The sequence below is a fragment of the Nyctereutes procyonoides genome, unplaced genomic scaffold (assembly GCF_905146905.1).
Source record: "Nyctereutes procyonoides isolate TBG_1078 unplaced genomic scaffold, NYPRO_anot_genome, whole genome shotgun sequence".
Classification (NCBI taxonomy): domain Eukaryota; kingdom Metazoa; phylum Chordata; class Mammalia; order Carnivora; family Canidae; genus Nyctereutes; species Nyctereutes procyonoides.
In genome coordinates this window covers 1,366,326-1,384,684 of record NW_026575024.1, presented here as the reverse complement: position 1 = coordinate 1,384,684, position 18,359 = coordinate 1,366,326, and the positions used below count along the sequence as shown (strand labels likewise).

Here is an 18,359-nt window from a genome sequence, read left to right as displayed (position 1 = left end):
GAGGGCGTCGGAGGGACCCCGGGAGGAACGTGGTCTTCTTGCCGGGTCTGTTGTGCCCTCTCCCTGGGCTCCCACCCCATGTGGCTTCTCCACCACCTGGGGTACACCTGAGCCAACCCAAGCCTGCAAGTCACATGTGAATGGAGCACACAGCTTTTTATTCAATTTCAGAAAAAACAAAGCAACTTTTTTTCAACAGGAGGTTTCACGCTCTCACACACAAACGTGCACATACACTCCTGCACATTCCCTCTTGGAAACTTAGTCCCTCTGGCCTTTGCGCCAGCAGGCAGGCTGGCCGCAGCGAGCAGGGGGACGTGGGGCTCTCGTTGTCAGGTCTGCACCCCCAGTTTGCCCCAGGCCTCGCCCAGTGCAGTCATTGCCCACCATCCTGCCTTTGCCTTGCAACGGGCAGTTCTCGATTTCCCAAACTTCATGCACAGGCCTGCCGCCAAGGCCCTGATTCAGGGGGTCTGGGATGGGGCTCGGGAACCTGGGTAAGGTTCTCTACAGAAGTGCTCCGAGACATACCCTCCTAAAGTGACAATGGTCAAGGGAGCAGGGTATCCCTGAGCGCAAAGGGTGCAATCCTGGCCGAGCCGCCCCTGGCCCTGCAGGTGGCTGAGCGGTCAGTGGCAGACGTGGGGCCTGGACCTCAAGAGTAGCCAGTGAGGAGGGGGCTCTGTGCCTGTTCTGTTCCCTGCAGCCCTCCCCACAGGCTGCCCTGGTCGCTGTACCCCTCAGCAAACGGGGCTGGTTTTGTTCAGGCCTGGGTGCATTCCACAGCCTCTCGAACCACCTGTGGAGGCAGGTGGAGACCCAGGTGACCCCTGACTCTGCCAGACGCACAGGCCGTCTTTGACACCTTTGTTCCTGGGTACGCTCTCTGCTGGGGTGCCCGACACCCTCACGGCCCAGCGTGTTTGCAGGACTCCACGAGGGGGCGCCTGAGACCACCACTCACGCTCTGCGCTCCAGCAGGGAAGGGGTGGCCGGGCAGCAGGGGCCCGGGAGTCGGGGTGCCAGTGGAGTCTGGGATGGTGAGAGGCGGGGGCGCTGCCCAGGAAGGGTTGCCTATGTGCGGTAGGGGTGGGGGCTGGGCTGGAGCCTGCGAGCCCCCTGCCTCCCCGAACTCTGCTTCCCCCAAGGCAACGGGTGTTAGGGTGAGGGTGGAGCAGCAGGACCAGATGGTCATTTCTGAGACGGGCGGAGATGGAGGGGTTCAATGACCAGCCAGAGACCCGCCTCGGCCTTCCCAGCCCCTGTGGACACGGGCCAGCACCCTGTCGCCTCCTGCCCTGTGCTGGGCTGTCTGCTGGGCTGCTGGGCTGGGGGTCAGGCGGGGAGCCGTGGCTGGGCAGGCTGTGGTGCCCCTGGAAGCAGCCTGCTAAGTCTCCTCCCAGCTGCTGTCGCTGGGTGAGGGGCTGCTGTCCTCAGGGTCCCTTGGGCTCCCGGAGCCCTCGTGTGCTGTCAGGGGCTCCGCTGGGCTCCTTCTTCCTGGTGGCGGCTTCTTGGAGGCTGTGGAGAGTGGGCCAAGGTTAGCCGGGGCACAGCAGCGGCCGGCATCGCTGTCTCACAGCGATGCCGGCTCCTTCCCGGGGCCTCAGGACGGTATTTGGGGCAGGGGAGCTGAGCCACCCTCGCAGAGCCGACTTGTTCCTGGAAGCAACAGACACCCGGGCAGAGCTGGTCTGATTGGAGGGTGAGCGTGGGCATCTGGTGGAAGGGTGGGCTCTCTGCAGGTGTGCGACCCGAAGACCATCTGGCCCCAGTGTCTGGGTGCCTCGCTGAAGGTCCAGGACCGTCTGGGGAAATGCTCTTAGGATGCCCAAGGCGCTGCTGGGTGCCTCCATGGGCCTGGGTACAGGGGAGGGCTGTCTGTCCTCGGGACCCTTGCAGGCAGGTCCTGCCGGGATGCTGGGCCTAGGCCCGTGTCTGATGCAGAACGGGCTCCAGTTCTGGGTTGGACGAGTCAGGCTGGAATCCTGACCCCACGTGCCAACTCTGTGACCTTGGGCAGGTCATCTTACTTCTCTGAGGGCTGGTTTTCCCACCTCGGAAACCATGACGACCCATCACTGGGCAGGGTGGTGAGGCCTAAAGGCAGTGGTTTCCGTGGGCCACCCTGAACCTCTGCCTGGGCGCTGCCCTTGGCGCGGGGTGCCAGCCACAAGCTGGGGCAGCGCCCTGGTCTCACCGCCCAGCAGTACGTGTTTGCGGGGTCGGGGCCTGCTTGGCGGCCCCTGTCTTCGCCCGGCGGGGAAGACCGGGGACGGGTACGGCTTGGGTCCGAGCGGAGGGTGGGGTGGATACCCAAGCACCCCTATGAGTCGTGGCCACCAGGACAGTTTCCCAACGTGCCCCGCAGAAGTGCCTCGGAACGGGGCAGGTGCGCCGGCCTCCTCCACCGCCGGCCCTGGCAGACACAGGCCGCTGTCACCTTCGCGGCAACGATGGCATACTGTGGTGGCCACAGCCCAGCCTGCTGTTGCGGGCCTGCTTGCACACACCCCGGGCGGGGTGCCCCGCGAGCTGGGTGTTCACGGGCGCCTGGCGGCCACAGCAGGAGACAAGAGGGTGTCTGGGCACCGACGCAAACCCTGGAGCAGCTCTGTCCTCAGCACACTCTGCACACCCAGAGGCCTGCGCCCTCCCTGCGGCTCCTCTTTGAGGACAGAGGGTCCCAGAGGCCCCCCCACGAGCTACCCGCCTGGGGGCTGCTTGTGGCCGGGAGGCCCCTGCCCTGATGCCCTGATGCCAGACGCTGCAAACAACTGTCCTCAGCCTCTTCCCACTGAAATCTCGCCAAAGCCCGGTGCCGCCCACCTCGGGGGGCGGGGTGGTGGGAACAGGCCCCCACTGACGGGCTGGGCTATGCAGTGGCCCGAAGAGAGCCCGGGTTCCCGCTGTCCTGACCCGGGTCCCTCCCCCAGGGGGCCTGTGCCAGGTGCCGTTCCAGGGTGGTCTCCGGTTCCAAGCAGCCAGCAAGGCGGGGTGGGGACCCTGTGCTTCGGCTGCCCCCCACCCCCTGCCCCCCGCAGCCCGGCCTCCTACCTTCGCACCGAGGGCCGCTTCCTCTTCCGTGCCAGACTGGGCCTGTGCTCCGTGGTGCAGGAGCACCTGGGCCCCTCCCCTGCAGGGCTCGGCTGGGCCCCCACCTCAGAGCTCAGGCCCACCTGCGAGGTCAGGGGCGTGGTCAGGACGAGGACCTTCCCCCCAACCTGGGGCAGCCCTGGCTCGGTGGCTCCACTGCCGTGTGGCGGGGGACCCACCTCATCGTCCGAGGGGTCCGAGGTGTCCAGCTCGTCTGGCTCTAGCCCTTGCACTTGGGCCTTGCTGAGCTCTGCAGGGTGCAGGGTGCAGGGTGTGGGTCAGGCCGGGTGGGGGGCCCTGGAGTCTAGCAGAAGCATAGACCTTTCCAGCAGGCCAGACTAGGAGCGGCAACTGAAGGAAACTGAGGCACAGAGGGACTGGGTGACCCATCAACGTCTCCTGTATGCTCGGCAGTGACCCCATCAGCCGGGCTGTCCCCAGCTTGGTCGCCCCGTGACAGGGAGCTCACTACTTGCCCTGAAGCCCTAATTGCGAGGATGCTCTTCCCTTCACTACCTGTGGTCAGAGAAGTGCCCGCCCTGAGCCCCCCCCCATCTCTTTTCTGGGTCCACAGCTGGGGTCCAAGCCCTAGACCCAGGGTTTGGCTGGACGGGCCCAGGGGACTGAGCTGGGCCCTAGGACAGGCCCCCATGAGCTGATGCTGACCCCTGCCCCCCCCTTCCCACTACGGTCTCGAGCCCCCAGGTACTCAGCCTTACCTGGGTGGCCATCAGCTTCGGGCCTGTGTGGGTGGGGGTCAGGTTTTGGCCTCCCTCTCGCCTCAGCTCCCGTCCCGCTTGGAGAGGCCGTGGTGTGCTGGGGCCCCGGAAGAGGTTGGGAGGGATCCTGGGGGAGAAGCGAGTAAGTGGCTTGAATTCACTTGAGGCGACTGCCCTGCCCCCTGCCCCGACTGGGAAGGGCCTGCGGCCAGTGAGACTCGCTGCGCCCGGGGCTGCAGCCGGAGGGTTAGCCCTCTCCCCTCTAGTGTGAATCAGGCCAGGCTTCCCCACGGGGGACCAGCCCGACGGAACAGAGGGAAGAACACAGCTTGGGCCCGGCGGGATGCTGGCCTGGGCTGGCGGCATGTGGGGGCCGAGAGGAGGGTGGGCCCTTACCTCGGGAGTGGTGGGCTCCTCTGGCTCTGGAGCTCTCGCTCCCTTGGTGCCATTGCTGAGTCCCCAGGGTCCAGACTGGGCAGGTGGCTCCACTCCCTGAGGTGTCTCCGGGCCGGGAGTGTGGGCAGTTGGGGGGCTGAGTGACCCTGGCCGGTCGGGAGGCTTGGGGGCATCCCGGCCCCGGCCCCACTCTGAGAGGTCCAGGGGCTTGTCTGGGACATAGTCTCGTGTGGCTGTGGCTTCCTTTCCCCTGGGGCTGCCTGGGCCCGCGGGCTGCACGTGCCCCCCTCTGGACGGGGCTGCCCCGGCTGCCTCGCCCTGGGGGCCTTCCGAGTCAGAGCTGACTGGTGGGGAGGGCGGGGTCCCCCCTGGCGTGGGCGGGCCCCTCAGCCTGGCACTGCCCACCCGCCCCTGTGCCCGCAGCTGCTGGGCCAGGAGCAGGTGCAGGGCCCCTTCTAGCCGAGGGTCTCGCATGTCCACCAGGGCGCCCGGCAGCCCCAGCAGGCCCATGGGCTCCTCCCAGGCCTCTTCCTCCCCAGCCTTCAGGCCCTGGGGCCGGGGGCCACTGGGGGCCGTGGCGGGGACTTGGGGGCTGCGGTGAGGGCTCTGAAGGTGCAGAGACAGGTGGTGGTTCAGGAGGCAGAGGCGGTCAGCCTGGAGGGAGCGCTTCAGGGACTCATAGGCCGTGACGGGGGGCCGGGAGGCCCGCAGGAAGCTGCAGGATGAGAAGCCCAACTGCTGCGGCCCCGGGGTTAGTCCCCATCTCACGGGGAGGGCCTGAGGCCCACAGGCCAGCTGCCCCAGTCACAAGGCAGGTCGTGGAGAGGGGTAGGCCCACGTGGACGGTCATGGAGAGGCCAGAGGTGACCCGGGCCTGGGGCTCTGAGCAGGGACCCGTCCGCGGAGATCTTTCTGCCGGGCCCGGCCCACCTGCGTACGATGCTCTCAGATCCTGAGAGCGGTCTCAGATCACTTCCGAGGGGGCTCCTGGGACCCAGTCCCCATCCACTGCTCCACACCCCCCTACCCCTGTGCTGGCCACCTCCCAAAAGGTGGGACTGGATTTGGAGACCAGGTGCTCGGCGGGGGCTGCTCTGGGTGGTGGCAGTGGGCAGGGCCTCACCTGTCCAGGGGGAGGCTGTGCTCGTAGGGTGGGCTGGGGGGGCTGCTCCTGGCGAGTGGCAGGGGGGGTGTCCCATTGGTTGAGGCCCGGTCGGCAGAGCAGGCCTGGGAGCCCGGCCGCACCACCGCGATGGTCCCGTGCAGCTGGTTGGAGATTCGCTGGGGGCTCTGCGCCGGGTGGAGGGGTCAGCCTGGGCGGGGCCGGCTGCAGCCCTGTGCCCTCGTCCCCGTGCGACTCCGGCCAGGTGACCCACCCTCTCTGAGCCGCGCCTCCACCCAGCGGTCCCTGCCCGGCACAGGGCACAGGCACCTGCTGTGTGGAGCTGGCCTGCAGTGCCTGGCACAGACCAGGGTGCCAGCTGCCAGCCTCCTGCCTGGGGCAGAAAGGAGTGGGCCTGGGGGGTCTGTCCTCACCATGTCTGGGGCCCGTGTCTCAGGCAGGTTGGCACTCGGGGAGATTTTGGCCACTGGAGATGTCCTGTAGCCTGCAGGCTTCTCTGTGGGAGGAAAAGCAGTGGGCAGGGCAGAATGGGAGGCCCGCAGAGGGTGGGCGGCTCGCCTCCAGCCGGGGGGCTCCACAGTCCTGCAGGCCCAGCTTTCTGGTCTCTCGTCCTCAGAGCACCTTCTCTCCGGGGACTCGCACCTGCATGGTCGTCCTCGGCCTCCTCATGGCCTCCCAGCGTCTTCTCCGTGACAGCCTTCCGAGGGCCCGGGGAGGGGAGCAGTCGGGGTGAGGAGGGGTCTGAGGCGCCCTCCCTGTACTGGGGCTTGAGCCTGACCCAGAGGGGAAGCAAAGACAGGGAGAGTGAGCAAGGGAGGCGCCCCCAGAGACAATCAGTCCCCTGGGGCCAAGCCACCCTGTGGGGACACTCAGGTGGCCAGGAAGGAGCCAGCCCTCTCTGGACGTTGCCCGGGACTCCACCATCAGTGGCTCATGCCACAGGGCTGGCTTCTCTCAAATACGTGATCCCAGGGGAGTGGCAGGTGTCAGCTGCTGCGGGGCTGGGGGCCCCAGCTTGGTTCCTAGGGTGTCCCCTGGGTCTCCCGTCTGTTAGACTGCAAGAGGGTGGCAGCGTGTGCTGCGGTGATGGTGCTGGGCTGACGGCCACGGTTCTGCACCTCGTGCCGGGGCCTGTGGGGCTTGGGCCTTGGGGACCGAGAGGTTCCCTTCCCTGCTCACCGTGGGCCCCGGAGCCGCTTCATCTCCTCCTTCAGTGTCTCATTTTCCCCCTGCAGCCGGTTCAACTCGTTGGCTGCAAAAGGCACTGATTAGTGAAAGGCTGGGGGTGGGGGTGGCTGGGCTGGGGCAGGAAGTCCCCTCTGCGACCCGCGACCCGTGACCTGCCCGGCTGTGACCCAGCGCTCGGCCTGGGGCTTGCTGGGGGTTGCTGCACGACCCGATGGGTGATGCTATGGAGCGGGGTGCACCAGCCTTGGGAACCTCCCACCCCCCAGTACCGAGCTGGTCTCTGGGGCGGCCCCCTAGGGCTCGGGGGCTCGGGCTCCTCATTGGCTGGTGGGACCTCCAGACTCTGTGGGACTGTCCTCCTTACAGGGAGGCGGGGTGGAGGTCCTGAGGGCAGGGCCCCCCCAGCCCAGGTGGCTGACCGCTGAGGGACACGCGCGGCCCAGCGGGGACCTTGTACTCTTGTCCGTTTCCCTGAGACCCCATGTCAGGCTGAGCCGGTCCTGGTGGGGGGGTCATTGGAACTCCCACTGGGGGGACACGGAGGTGCAAGGTGACAGGGGGCAGGGCTCACTGAGGATGAAGACGTGCTGCAGGTTCTGGAGGAGATTGTTCTCGAACTCCTGCTGCTTCTTCCTGGCCAGCTCCTGGGTGACCATGCAGCGGTCACAGAGGCCAGCCCGCAGCCTGCCGTGGGGAGGGGCGAGAGGCCGCTCTGAGGAGGGAGACTGAGGCCCGCTGCCAAGATGTGCCCCTGCCATTCCCGAGCTGGGGCAGCTCCCCCACCCCTACCCTGCCGGCTAAGCCCTCCTGAGTTCTGGGTTCTGCGGAGTTTGAGAAGGAGCCTCCCAAGTGCAGCTCTGAGGATCCCCACGGGGGGGGGGGGGAGGTTGGGGGGGGAGAAGGGATGGAGAGTGGAGATGCCCGCCCCACCCAGCAGCCCCTCTCCCTCCTCTCCCTGCAGCCCCTCCCCACCCTCTCCACCCTCCCCTGCAACCCCCCTCCCCTGCAACCCCCTCCCCCGCAGTCCCTCCCCTCGCTTGCAGCCCCTCCCTTCCCCTGTGGCCCCTCTCCCCTCCCAGCAGCCCCTCCCAGCAGCCCCTCCCCGTCCGCCCCAGTGCACCTGTTCTCCAGCACCCGCACGTTCTCCTTCAGCGCCTTCTGCTGCTCCCGGAGCTGGTGGTTCTTGGCGCACAGCTCCTCCACCCTCTGGGCGTCGCTGCAGGGGGAGCCCAGGTGGGGGTTCTGCTCTGCCCGGAGCCCCACGCTGCCCCCCCCACGCGGGTCCTGCTGGGCGTCCCCCCCTCCCCGTGGGGACATCCTTGCAAGGGCCGCGCTTAAGCCCTCGGCCCAGATGCGAGCATTCGAGGCTGCCTCGGTGACCGGCCGGGTCCACACGCCACTCAGTGCAGCAGGACTGCAGCCCCATAGGTGACATGGGGATGTGAGGAGCCTGCCCCCCAGGCCTTAGGGGCCCCCAAGGAGTGCTCCTACTGGTACCCCACTGCCCCAAGCGGATGTGGCTTGCCCACCCCCTGGAGGGTCCCCGTTCACTCAGGGGCCTGGAGGTTCCAGTCCTGGCTCACCAGCTCCTGGAGGTAAGGAAGGCCTTGGACCAGACTCACCCCCACCCCCCACGCTGAGCCTGTTTCCCCTTTTGCATCCCTGGATGATGGCAGGCTTAGTGCCCTGCGCTGTGGCCACTGTCTTTCTCATTGGTTTCGCTCTGGGCCAGGGTCTGTCCCGACTCACCGGCATCTCTCGGAGTTCAGCTCCAGAAGCTTGTTCTGCAGACCTGGAGGAGCAAGGACAGGGGTGGGGGTCAGGCCGGGTCACGCAGCAGAGCCCGGGGCACCGCCTGTCCCTGGCTGTCAGGCAGGGCCCTCCGTGGACCCCCTCACTGACTCCCCGAGGCCGCCCACATGGTGGGCTCCCAGTCCGCAGCTTCCACCCCCTCGGGGTCTCTGGCTCTGGTGCCTGCCTGGAGGTTGGGAGGGCCCCTGATGCTGGGAGTGACCAGCCACCTGGCCAAGTCCTGGCGTGTTTTTAGCGGGGGGCACAGCCAGTGTGGAAATAAAACAGGTCCTTTGAGGAAACCCCAGCAGGAGGGTGCCTCTGCCACCTACTTGTAGTCTGACCGCAGTCGGTCAGCCCACACAGCCCCCCTGCGTGTCCGGGTTGCTGGGGAAGAGATCAGGCCTTTAGGCCCTCAGGCGGGGTGTCCGTGCTGTGGAAAGGTCCTGGGCTGGCCCTAGAGTGGGGGTGTGGTGTGGCTCCAGCCCTGTGCTCAGGGGGGTGGAATGGACAGGTGTGTGGGCTGGGGTTCTGGAGGGAAGCAGAGGGATTCAGCTCAAAACCCTGGTATGTTCTGGATGGGCCTGGGGAGCCATGAGCTCCCACTCCTAGAGGTGGGCGAGCTTCTGCAGGCTGCCGAGCACCCCCTGCCCCGCCCTGGGCGAGGGGCCCATCTCCACCAAAGCTTCGGGCCCTCTGCTGGAGGCTTGGCTCTTCATTTCTGCTGTGCTGTCAGCTGACCCTGGGGGAGAAGATCTCCAGGGCGTGCTCAGGGATGCGCCCCGAGGCTGGGCGCCTGCCCCCATGGCCACTCTGGGCTCCGGGTTAGGACTCCCTGTCGGGGCCTAGAAGGCAGGGTCCCCAGGCCTGGCAAGAATGGGAGGTGACCTGTAGGAGCACTTTGACCTGGCCCAGGTGAGGGCTGCGGACACCTGCCCCCACTCACCCCCACTCACCCCCAGGCTGCCCCACCCACCCGCATGGCACTCACCCCGGACCTCGTTCTCGTGGACGTCCTTCAGTCTGTTCAGTGACTCCGTGAAGCTCTCCATGGCTCCCAACAGCTCGGGGCCAGACCCCTCTGTGCTCAGGGTAGAGCGATGGCAACTCGGCCTCTATTGCCCCTGTGTTCCCAGCCTGCAGAGGACGAAGTAGGGAGACGTCCTGTTGGCTTGGGAGGAGTCTGTGGGCTCTAGGGCCCCGTGTGGGCACATAAGTAGACACAGATCCACAGACACACACACAGCAGCCTCATCTGCCCAAGGAAGTGGGTCTTGTTTGAGAGGCTGCAGGGTTCCACGGAGGGGACAGGAGTCCCTCTGCAGAGCTGGCCACAGACTGCTGACCCCATCCCCCTCCTCCCCACACGTCCTCAGGAGCACCTAGCTGGGTCACTGCCCAAGACCAGAATTTGGGGGCCTGCAAGCCAAGGGCCTGGGCACCCTTGCCCTCACCGCCTTCCAGGTCTTTCTGAGACCCTGCCAGCCTGGAGGGGTCTCTGGCAGGCAGGCCATTGGGAGGAGTGAGCTCAAGGGGCTGTGGGTCCCCCCTGCCCCGCCCCCCTCCCCTGCCACTGGCCCTGTGGCCACAGAATGGCCCCAGGCCTGGGAGGCTGGGCCCCGGGTCTGGGCACCCATGACATGCTCTGTTAACCTGAGCTGGTTGCAACATGCAGAGCCCTTCTGGGAAAGTCTTCCAGCTCCCGCGAGAGGAGGGGGCACTGCCAGTCGCTGGGGCGGGCGCAGGCCACCACGCCCAGGCCTCTGCGCCGAGCTGCCGTTCACTCAGGCTGCGCGCCGTGCGGGCCGGGCGGTGCGCCGGGGGCCCGTGTCCCGCCGTGTGTGGTCTGAGTGTGGACATGTGTGTGTGGACCCGCGTGCTCTGTGTGGTGCGTGTATTAGGGGGGCTGAGGTCCCAGCGCCCCTTCTCCCGCGTTCCCCTCGGGTCTGCATAACTGTGGCTGTTCAGGTGGACACTGGGCTGCGTTCAGCAACTCCTCCATCCCCACCGCAGGGCTGGGGCTCTGCTGGCCCTGTGGCGCACCGTGCGGAGGAGGGGCCCAGGCTCCCAGTCTCCCAGGGGACAGAGGGGGGCCGGCCTGGCCCCCCTGGGGCCAGAGCCTCCCCTCTTCCTGTATGCATGTCACCACCAGGCCGGGGGAGGTGGCCCTTCTGGTCCTCTGCCCAAGGAGCCCTGGGGTCTGCTGGGCCCTGCCACCAGGCGGCTGAGCGCCTGGCCCTCCTGGCCCCTCTGCTGGCATCCCGCACTGACCTGTCAGCAGCACCCATTGGCTGGCCTCCCACATCCACCCAGGCCTCACCTTCCGCTCCCTGGCCACGCCCGCCGGAGCCCAGGCCACCCCTTCACGAGGACACACTCTCCACCCAGCAGAGTGCAGGCCCCTGACGGCGTCTGCTCAGAGCAGCCCGTGGCCCCATCCCTCCAGGCTGGCCCGGCTCCTCGCTGCGGCTGCTCAAGGGAACCCCGTCTCAGTTGAATTTCAGTTTGCACAGAAGACACGTGCACGACCGAGTGTTTGCAGCAGCACCCTGAGGAACAGCCCCGAACGGGGAACCCCTGCGCACCCCTGCTGATGGCCTCTGCCGGGAGGAGGGACCGCTCCCCACTCCCGGGTGCCAGCACGCTGCGATACCGCGCCACGGGAGCCACACCTGGAAGCCGGCTGGACCTGGGGTTCAGGCACACGTGGCACAGAAAAGGCCTGATGCTCTGGGTTCTCGGGAGCTGGGGTGGTGGCCTGGGGGAGCGGGCCTCGGGCTGGGGGTGCCCCCCGACTGCAGAGAGTAGACCCTGAGGCCCCGGGAGAAGCGACGGGTCGGGGCCAGCCTGGGGAAAGTGGACCGTGGGGTCTGGCTCTCAGCGGGCTCTGTGGACCTGAAGTTAAGCGTCAGAGCACCGGAAGCCTCGGCCGGAGGACGGAGTGAGGTCCGTGTCCTGCGGGGGCCGTGGGAGCCAGCTGAGCGGGGCCGGCTGGGGTGTGGTGGGAAGGTGGGGCTCCTTAACTCGTTCTGAGGACCTGCCTGGGCTCCGGGCCACTCCCAAGTGATGGCCAGGGGCATGGGGGTGGCTGCTGGGTGGCTGTGTGCCGAGTGGTGAGGACTCAGGAGGGTCCTTCGCCCCGAGGCTGGGAGCCGCCACTTACCCGACGAGGGACATCCTTGCAGGTTGGGAGACCAGACCTTGGGGTTGGGAGACCGGGGTTCGAGCTAGTGTAAGTGATAGTCCCCGCCGCATTCCCAAGCTTCCTTTACGGCCTGTCTGAGCCCCGCCAGGCTGTGAGGAGCCCCCTCTCCAAATGGGGGAACCGAGGCCCAAAGAGGCAGGGTCATGTTCCCCAGCCACCCAGTGGGAAGTGGGAGCTGGGGCTTGACCTCACTCTGGGCTCTGTGGATGCCGTGCCCCTGCCCCGCGGACCAGGGACTAGCTCCCCAGGGCCCCGCAGCGCTGGCCACAGAGATTTTTATCTCGCAGCGGGCCCCTGGAGCTCAGGCAGTGAGCAGCGGCCTCTGTAGGTTCAGGCTGGGGCAGGCGGGGCGAGGAGGGCCGCGCAGGGGCTGAGCTGCAGCGCTGGAAATTCCACCCAGACCCGCCAGACAGGCAGCTCTCCCCCTGCCCGGACAGGAGCCGCCCTAGGGAGCCGACGGTGCCTGTAGGTCTGGGAGAGGCCCATGCGGGTCTGGTGCTAGGCCGGCCTGCCCCCAGGCTCCTTCTGGCCCCCAACCCCCGCAGGCCGCACCTGGCTGCCACTCTCAGGGTTTCTGAAGGACACGAGGAGACACTCTCCTGCACGCCGGGCAGGGGGGAACAGGGACAGAGGGCAGGGTGTGCTGGTGGCTGGAAGCAGAGCCAGAAGGGGTGCATCATGCTGACAGCCTCTCCTCTCATCTCCTGGGAGGCCCAGGGCCAACCAGCCCACGGGTCATGGTGCCATGGGGATGTGTGACCTCCCCAGGTGGGCAGGTGACATGAACACTTTGGCCAAGTAGACAGAGTTTGTCTTCCGGGGCAGCACCCCATCGGGGCCTCCACTCTCCGGGAATGTGAGGAGGGTCCAAGGAAGGGGCAGGAGGTGGAGGGAGGTGGCAGTCGGGGGGCGGGGGAGGGGGTGAAGTCCGCAGCCTCCCGTGGTTTTGGGAAGAAGCTGTGGGTAGAAGGAGGTTGTGGTGCCAGGGCTCTGCGGGCCGGGCCTCCCCAGCAGGCTGCTCCGCGTCTGCTAGGAGTGCTGACAGCAGCTGTGGGGCCCCAGGGGCCAGAAGCCAAGGTCTGCTGGGTCTGGGGGTGTTGCTATGGGGCTTGGGTCAGGGAGAAGCCCGCAGGGGTGAGGAGCTGGGCTGCTATCGCTGGGCCTGTGCAGCCTGTGCACAGGAGGGGGTGTCTGGGTGGCCGCTGGGGTGAGACGCCTGAGCTCTGCTCCTTAGGGCCTCAGATGGGCCCAGGGGTACCCGCCTCCTCCCCTCTGGATGCCCAGATTGGAAGGTCTCTGCTGGGGCTGAGCCCCCGGAAGGAGCAGGTGGGAGGAAGGGCGGGTGGGTCAGCCACACGATGGCCCTGCGCACCTGCCGCCTACACTGGGCAGAGGGCTAAAGCTGGGGGTGTCCAAGCCGGCAGCCCTGGCGTCGGTCCCCGTCCTGCCTTTAACCCCCGTGTGACCTGGGCACATCGCTTCACCTCTCAGGGCCTCAGTTTCTCACTGGGGGGTAATGGGACCCCGCCCCATGGCAGGTTGTTTTAAGGCTCCTTTCTATCAAGTGATGCGTGTCCAGGTGACACCTGTGCAGGTGACACGTTCCAGGTGATGGGTGTCCGGGCAATGCGTGCCCAGGTGACAGGTACTCAGCCAAGAACCTGGCAGGCCGGGTGCTCAGCCAAGTGCAGATGGAGGCCCCCGTGTCCACTGGCCGCGGTCCCTCCATGCGCACCCCCTCCCCCGCGGCCCGGGGGCTAACAGTGCTGCTCACAGGGGCGCCTCCTGTCCTGGCCAAGTACAGGGACCGGGGCTACAAAGATCCTTTGCACAAGGAAGGACCCTCCGCCCCCGAGTTTGAGGGCAAGGTCTCGGGCTCCAACAGGCACACACTTGCATCGCAGGGACACTCTGGGTCCACTGAGTCTTGGTGCCTGTGTCCAGGGGCGGGGCCACCGGGCCCCATGCACAGAAGGCCTGCACCGGGCACTACGGGGCAATGCCCACAGCGGTGCGGGTTCCTGCCTTGCTCCTGGGCCAGCCCGGCCCCGGGCTCCTTCAGGGTCTGAGGCTGTGGCGTGGGAGCGGGGCTCCTCACCCCCTGGCCTCCCCTGTACCCCTTGGGTGTGCAGGTCCCTACCCCGCTCCTTCCCTGCAGTCATTCCTGTCTCTCTCCACCCACCCGTGGAACAACAACGACAGAGCAGTAAAGATAGCGGTGGCGGCTGCTCCCGAGGGTCCCCTCTGTGCCAGGCGCTGTGCCAGGCTCCATGCACCGCAGGGGCGCTGCCATGGCCCCCAGGCTTCTCTGAGGGAGCTGAGCGCAGAGAGATTGCCCACGGGCCGTCTGTACCTCAACCCACCCTTTCCCAAGTGACCGTCACTGCGCCCTCCCTGCCTCCTGTCCGGCCCGCAGGGGGTCAGGCGCACAGTCGAACACCCTCCAGGGTCCTCGGTGCGAGCCTTACGGAGCACCTGCTGCAGCCAGGCTTGGCGCCTCGGCCTCCTGCGGGAGCCGACTGGCCCATTCTACAGATTCGGGACTGAGCCAGCCTCAAAGTGGACAAGGCGCTCGAGTCTCTCCACTCCCGAGGGGCCTCTGTGGTGACGGCAACGCGTCCATAGCAGCTGTGGCCACATCGCTTGTCTGGCTGTGCCTCAGTGTCCCTGTCCCTGAAGCAGACGGTGGGGGTGGACCCTGAGCCGGGCTCCTGGAGGCACAAGAGTCCGTGCCCCCCCCGGCGCTGTCAGGACTCCTTGCCCTTGGTGGGCGCTCCGGTGACAACCGGCCGGCTGGTGGTCAGGGGCCAGCCTGGGAGCCCCGGTGCCAGGCACCCACTCACTGGTCTCCCATTCGGCATGAAGTAACTATGATAAGCCCATTGCACAGATGAGGACTGAGGCTCGGGGCGACATCACCTTTCCACGGTGGCCAGCTTGCCAGGGGCAGAGCCCGGGCCTAGCGACTCCCAGGTCAGTTCACGTCCAGGGACACGTTGCTGCTGGGGTGGTTTCTAACATCGCCAGACACGCAGACCAGGGATAGGCGTGCATACGTGAACGATGCCCACACACACACAGGGAGGCACCAGTATCCTAACCGTGTGCTAGCACCCAGACACACGCACACCGTGCCCACGGTGCCACCCTCGGCCACCCCCTGTGCAGGCACACAGCCCTGCACGGGCTCACCGACAGCTGCACACACATGTACACGCAGGCGCACGCGCACACCTGGTTGTGGCTCCCACGTGCACACATGCACGGAGGACAAGGCAGGTGCGCGCTTGCTTGGCGGGCTCAGGTAACAGCGGGCCCTGCAACCTGACTCCTTGAGGACGGGCTGGCCCTCTGGGGCTGCACCCTCGCTGGCTTCCACCCTGAGGCCTGGTCAGGGGAGGCTGAGCAGGACCCATGTCCCTGTTTGTCACCGTGTTTCAAGGGACACGGAGCGAGGGGCAGCCGAGTACCCCCCGGTGCCCAGCACTGAGCTGGGGGCGACTGGGCCGTGGATGCCCCTCACCTCCACGGCTGCACCCCTCTGCTCTGTGGGGGTCTGGGCAGTGGGCAGGTCCAGGATGGAGGGTCTGGCTACCAGCCCATTCCCGGTGCCCCCGGATCCTCACCAGATGACGACTTCCTGGTGTGGTGGTGTCAGGCCGCCCGGCCTCTGCCCCGACCCTCCGCCCGGGAGTTTCCTTCGCCCACTCAGCCCCCTGGACAGGGTGCCCCGGGGCAGGTGGCTGCGCCTCTCGTGCCGACCCCCGCCTCCTGCTCAGCGAGCGGAGACTGGGGCTCAGCCTTCGTGGCCAGCACCCCCGGGGGCCCCAGGCCCTCCCCCCCACCCCGGTTGTTGGAGCCACCAGCCGCGGGGTCCCCAGCTACTTACACAGCCCCTCGGTGCGGCGACCTCTGCGACCTCGTGAGCCCAGCGCTCCCCACCTGAGGGAGACAGGAGTGAGCAGTGCGGGAACTTGCACGGGCAACAAGGCACAATTTTGGCCAAACCCGCTTGACAGGTTCTTGGTTCTCTCAGCCAGGAGCAGAAGGGAGGCAGAGACTGCCCGAAGCTGCCCAACGGGTTCTGTCTCCGCGCAGAAAGTGGCAGGACGGGTCGGGGCTGAACCCACACAGACCCGGGATTGTTTCCCCATAGTTACCGTGTGGCCTGTGCCTCTGGCCCCTGCCGGACACCAGGGCCCGCGGGGAGGGGGCAGCAGGCCTTGTCGCCGTAGGGCAGGGCCTGCGGGGCCCCTCTTGCCTGCGTCCCCACTCAGCATGGGCTGACCTCCCTGACCTCAGTTTCCCCGTCTGTACCGGGTGGCCGATGAGCGCAGGTGTGTTCCCAGGAGAGCTCAGGAGGCGGAACGCCAGAGCCGAGGGGTCAGGGAAACCCGCACCCAGCCCCGTCTCCTGCCCTCCCAGATGGCGGGTGGGCCAGGTCGGGGGTCTCTCTGGGGGTCAGGGCAGGCTGGGGGTGCCCGTGTGCTGAGGCGCGGGGGTCCACGTCTGTTCTCTGTGCCGGGACGCGTGGCCACTGCAGAAACTGGGGGGCCTGGGGAGCTGCGCTGGCCTGTGATGCTGCCCTGCGTGCCCCCTGCCCTCATGCTTGCTCGTCCCCCACCCAGCACAGGCCTGTCGCACTGACCCCAGCTCTCTGCCCTGCACCCTCAGAGCCGTGCGGGAGCCTGAGCCTCCCCCAAGGACACCCGCGTGACTCCAGGGAGAGCTCAGAGCTCAGAGCAGCCCCGGGGCTCCAGGCCAGTGTCCCTGCTGAGGTCCCAGGAGGCACTTCCTGTCGCAGGGGAGGTCCCCAGGGGCTGCCACGGCTGGGCCTGGAGCCTCGGGGACGCCGCCTGCACAAGGCCGACCCGCTGCCAGCGCCTGTCGGAGCCCCGTGTTTGGGGTGTCCGCGTGCTGCCCGCCGTGAGGCATTGGGTGGGGGGGGGGCCCCGCCTCAGGTGCCCGTGTCCGTGCTCGTGATCGCGGCTCCAAGGGTTGCCCCCCGCGTGGGGGTTTGGAGGAGTTCTTGCGTGCGGCTGGGTGCACCGGGCCTGTGTCTGCTCCTTGTGACTGCACGTGTGTGCTGGGGCAGGGTGACCCCTGGGGAGGGCAGACATGGGGCAGGGGCAAACCCTCTTCCCCAGCGCCGCCGAGCCTCACAAGGGGCCAGCGTGTGTCCTGCTCCCCCTGCCCCCGCCCCAGCCAGGTTTGAACTCCGACTCTCCCCTGGAGAACGCAGCCACCTCGGCCCACGACCCAGCCTCTCTGAGCCAGGGCCTCGTCCGCAGAGTGGAAGCCGAGCTGCTGCCCCGGGAGCCACGCACAGAGCAGGTCATCGGACGGGCGGGGGCTCTGGCTGCCCCGTGTCGGTGCCCGAACAATAGGTGCAAGAAGGGTCTGGAAGGTAGACACAGGTGCCCCACGACCTCGCGGCCCCGTGGAGCTCACGGCTGCTGCAATCACGTCGGGGGTGAATCTGCGCAGGTGCATCCCGGTCAGGGGTGGGCGGTGCCTGTTCTGTGCAGCCCCCGCTGCGGCGTCACGTCATGCGGAGTGTTGTCACCGCTGAATCCTCCCTGCTCCCCCCCCCGACCCGGGCCACCGCTGGTGTCTCCACTGCCTCCACAGCACATCACGCGGTGTGGCCTCAGAGTGGCCTCCATCACCAGCGGCCTCCGCTTAGGGTTCTGCTGTGTCTTGTCTCTGCAGGTCCCGTAGCCCCTTTCCTGCCCGCGCTGATTACCATCCCGCTGCGTAGATGGGGGCTCATCCCCACCCACCGAGGGGCATTGGGGTGCTTCTGAGTTTTGGCCGTTGCAACTACGGCTGCCGGAAACGTCGTGGGCAGGATTTTGTGTGGATGGACATCGTCTACGCCTTTGGGTAAAAGCGGAGGAACGTGATTGCTGGACTGAACGGCAACGGGACGTTTGGTTTTGTAAGAATAAAGTTTATTTTAATTTCAATTTATTTATTTTAAAAGATTTTATTTATTTACTCATGAGAGACACAGAGAACGAGAGGCAGAGACACAGGCAGAGGGAGAAGCAGGCTCCCCCCAGGGAACCTGATGTGGGACTCGATCCCAGGTCTCCAGGATCATGCCCTGGGCCAAAGGCAGGCTCTAAACCGCTGAGCCACCCAGGGATCCCCCTAAAGTTGATTTTTAAAAAAGCCAAACTGCTCTTTAGGACCAGGAAGTGTGAGTGCCTGTCACCCACAGGGCCAGCCAGCAGCCCCAGCCCCGTCCCTTCCCCCAGCTGCTGGGCGGGCACAGCCAGGGCTGGCCTTGGGGCAGGACAATCTGCTGGGCACCGGCCTCACCGTCTCTGTTTGCCCCACCTGCCTCCTTCAGGCCTCGTCTGGACTCTGGTGTGGCTCCGGGGCTGTGGGGGGCCACGGCCACCCCTCTGCTCCTGGGACACCACCCAGGGTCCCTGCCACCTCTCCCTGGACAGTGTGTGCACAGTGGTGGGTCCTAGAGGACGAGTGCGTGTCTCCTGCTTGCACTCAGGCCCCCGTTGCTGCCGTCCTGCGGGGATGATGACGGGATGCCGTCCTGAATGCTGCCCGGAGCCCCTTGGCACCCCCTCCCCATCTGACAGGCAGAGAAAGCGAGGCTGGGGAGTGGGTGCATCACCTCACAAGGGATTGGAGCCTGATCTGTCCGAGAGCAGCACCTGTGCTCCCCGACACGGTGTGGCCCCTCCAAACAGGTGGGGAGTCGCGTCCGGGGGCTGGGTCCTCCCCGAGGTGGGCGCGGAGGGGAGGCCGTGGGCTCCACCCATCCTGCTGCACCGTCTTTCACAAACTCTCCTTCCCCACGCTGCGTGTCCAAGTG

General features: G+C 67.0%; 1 protein-coding gene across 2 annotated transcripts; it reads right to left on the bottom strand.

The window, feature by feature from the left end:
* Positions 1 to 141: 141 nt before the first annotated feature.
* On the bottom strand, positions 142 to 15,509 carry RBBP8NL (RBBP8 N-terminal like). 2 transcript variants are annotated; one of them, XM_055307454.1, is made up of 14 exons: positions 15,405 to 15,509; positions 9,302 to 9,447; positions 8,269 to 8,311; positions 7,640 to 7,735; positions 7,091 to 7,203; positions 6,511 to 6,583; positions 5,974 to 6,104; positions 5,745 to 5,827; positions 5,332 to 5,498; positions 4,209 to 4,923; positions 3,813 to 3,939; positions 3,273 to 3,343; positions 3,055 to 3,176; positions 142 to 1,518 (listed from the first exon to the last, which is right to left on the bottom strand). In XM_055307454.1, exons 2-14 carry the CDS (start codon positions 9,360 to 9,362, stop codon positions 1,434 to 1,436), a joined length of 1,887 nt encoding a protein of 628 aa, XP_055163429.1. In that variant the 5' UTR covers positions 9,363 to 9,447; positions 15,405 to 15,509; the 3' UTR covers positions 142 to 1,433. The 2 variants fall into 2 exon arrangements, with proteins under 2 accessions (XP_055163429.1, XP_055163439.1); XM_055307464.1 differs by lacking the exons at positions 142 to 1,518; positions 3,055 to 3,176 and having other exon boundaries at positions 3,274 to 3,454.
* Between the last annotated feature and the right edge of the window lie 2,850 nt (positions 15,510 to 18,359).

Bases quoted from the DNA above. Each gene is read 5' to 3' on its own strand.
- RBBP8NL (XM_055307454.1), bottom strand. From the start codon at position 9,362: ATGGAGAGCTTCACGGAGTCACTGAACAGACTGAAGGACGTCCACGAG. The intron at 6,584-7,090 runs GTGAGCCCTGCC...TGCCTTTTGCAG, and splicing joins GCAGCACGTCTTCATCCTCA to CCAACGAGTTGAACCGGCTG. The intron at 3,177-3,272 runs GTGGGTCCCCCG...CTGACCTCGCAG, and splicing joins CGGACCCCTCGGACGATGAG to GTGGGCCTGAGCTCTGAGGT.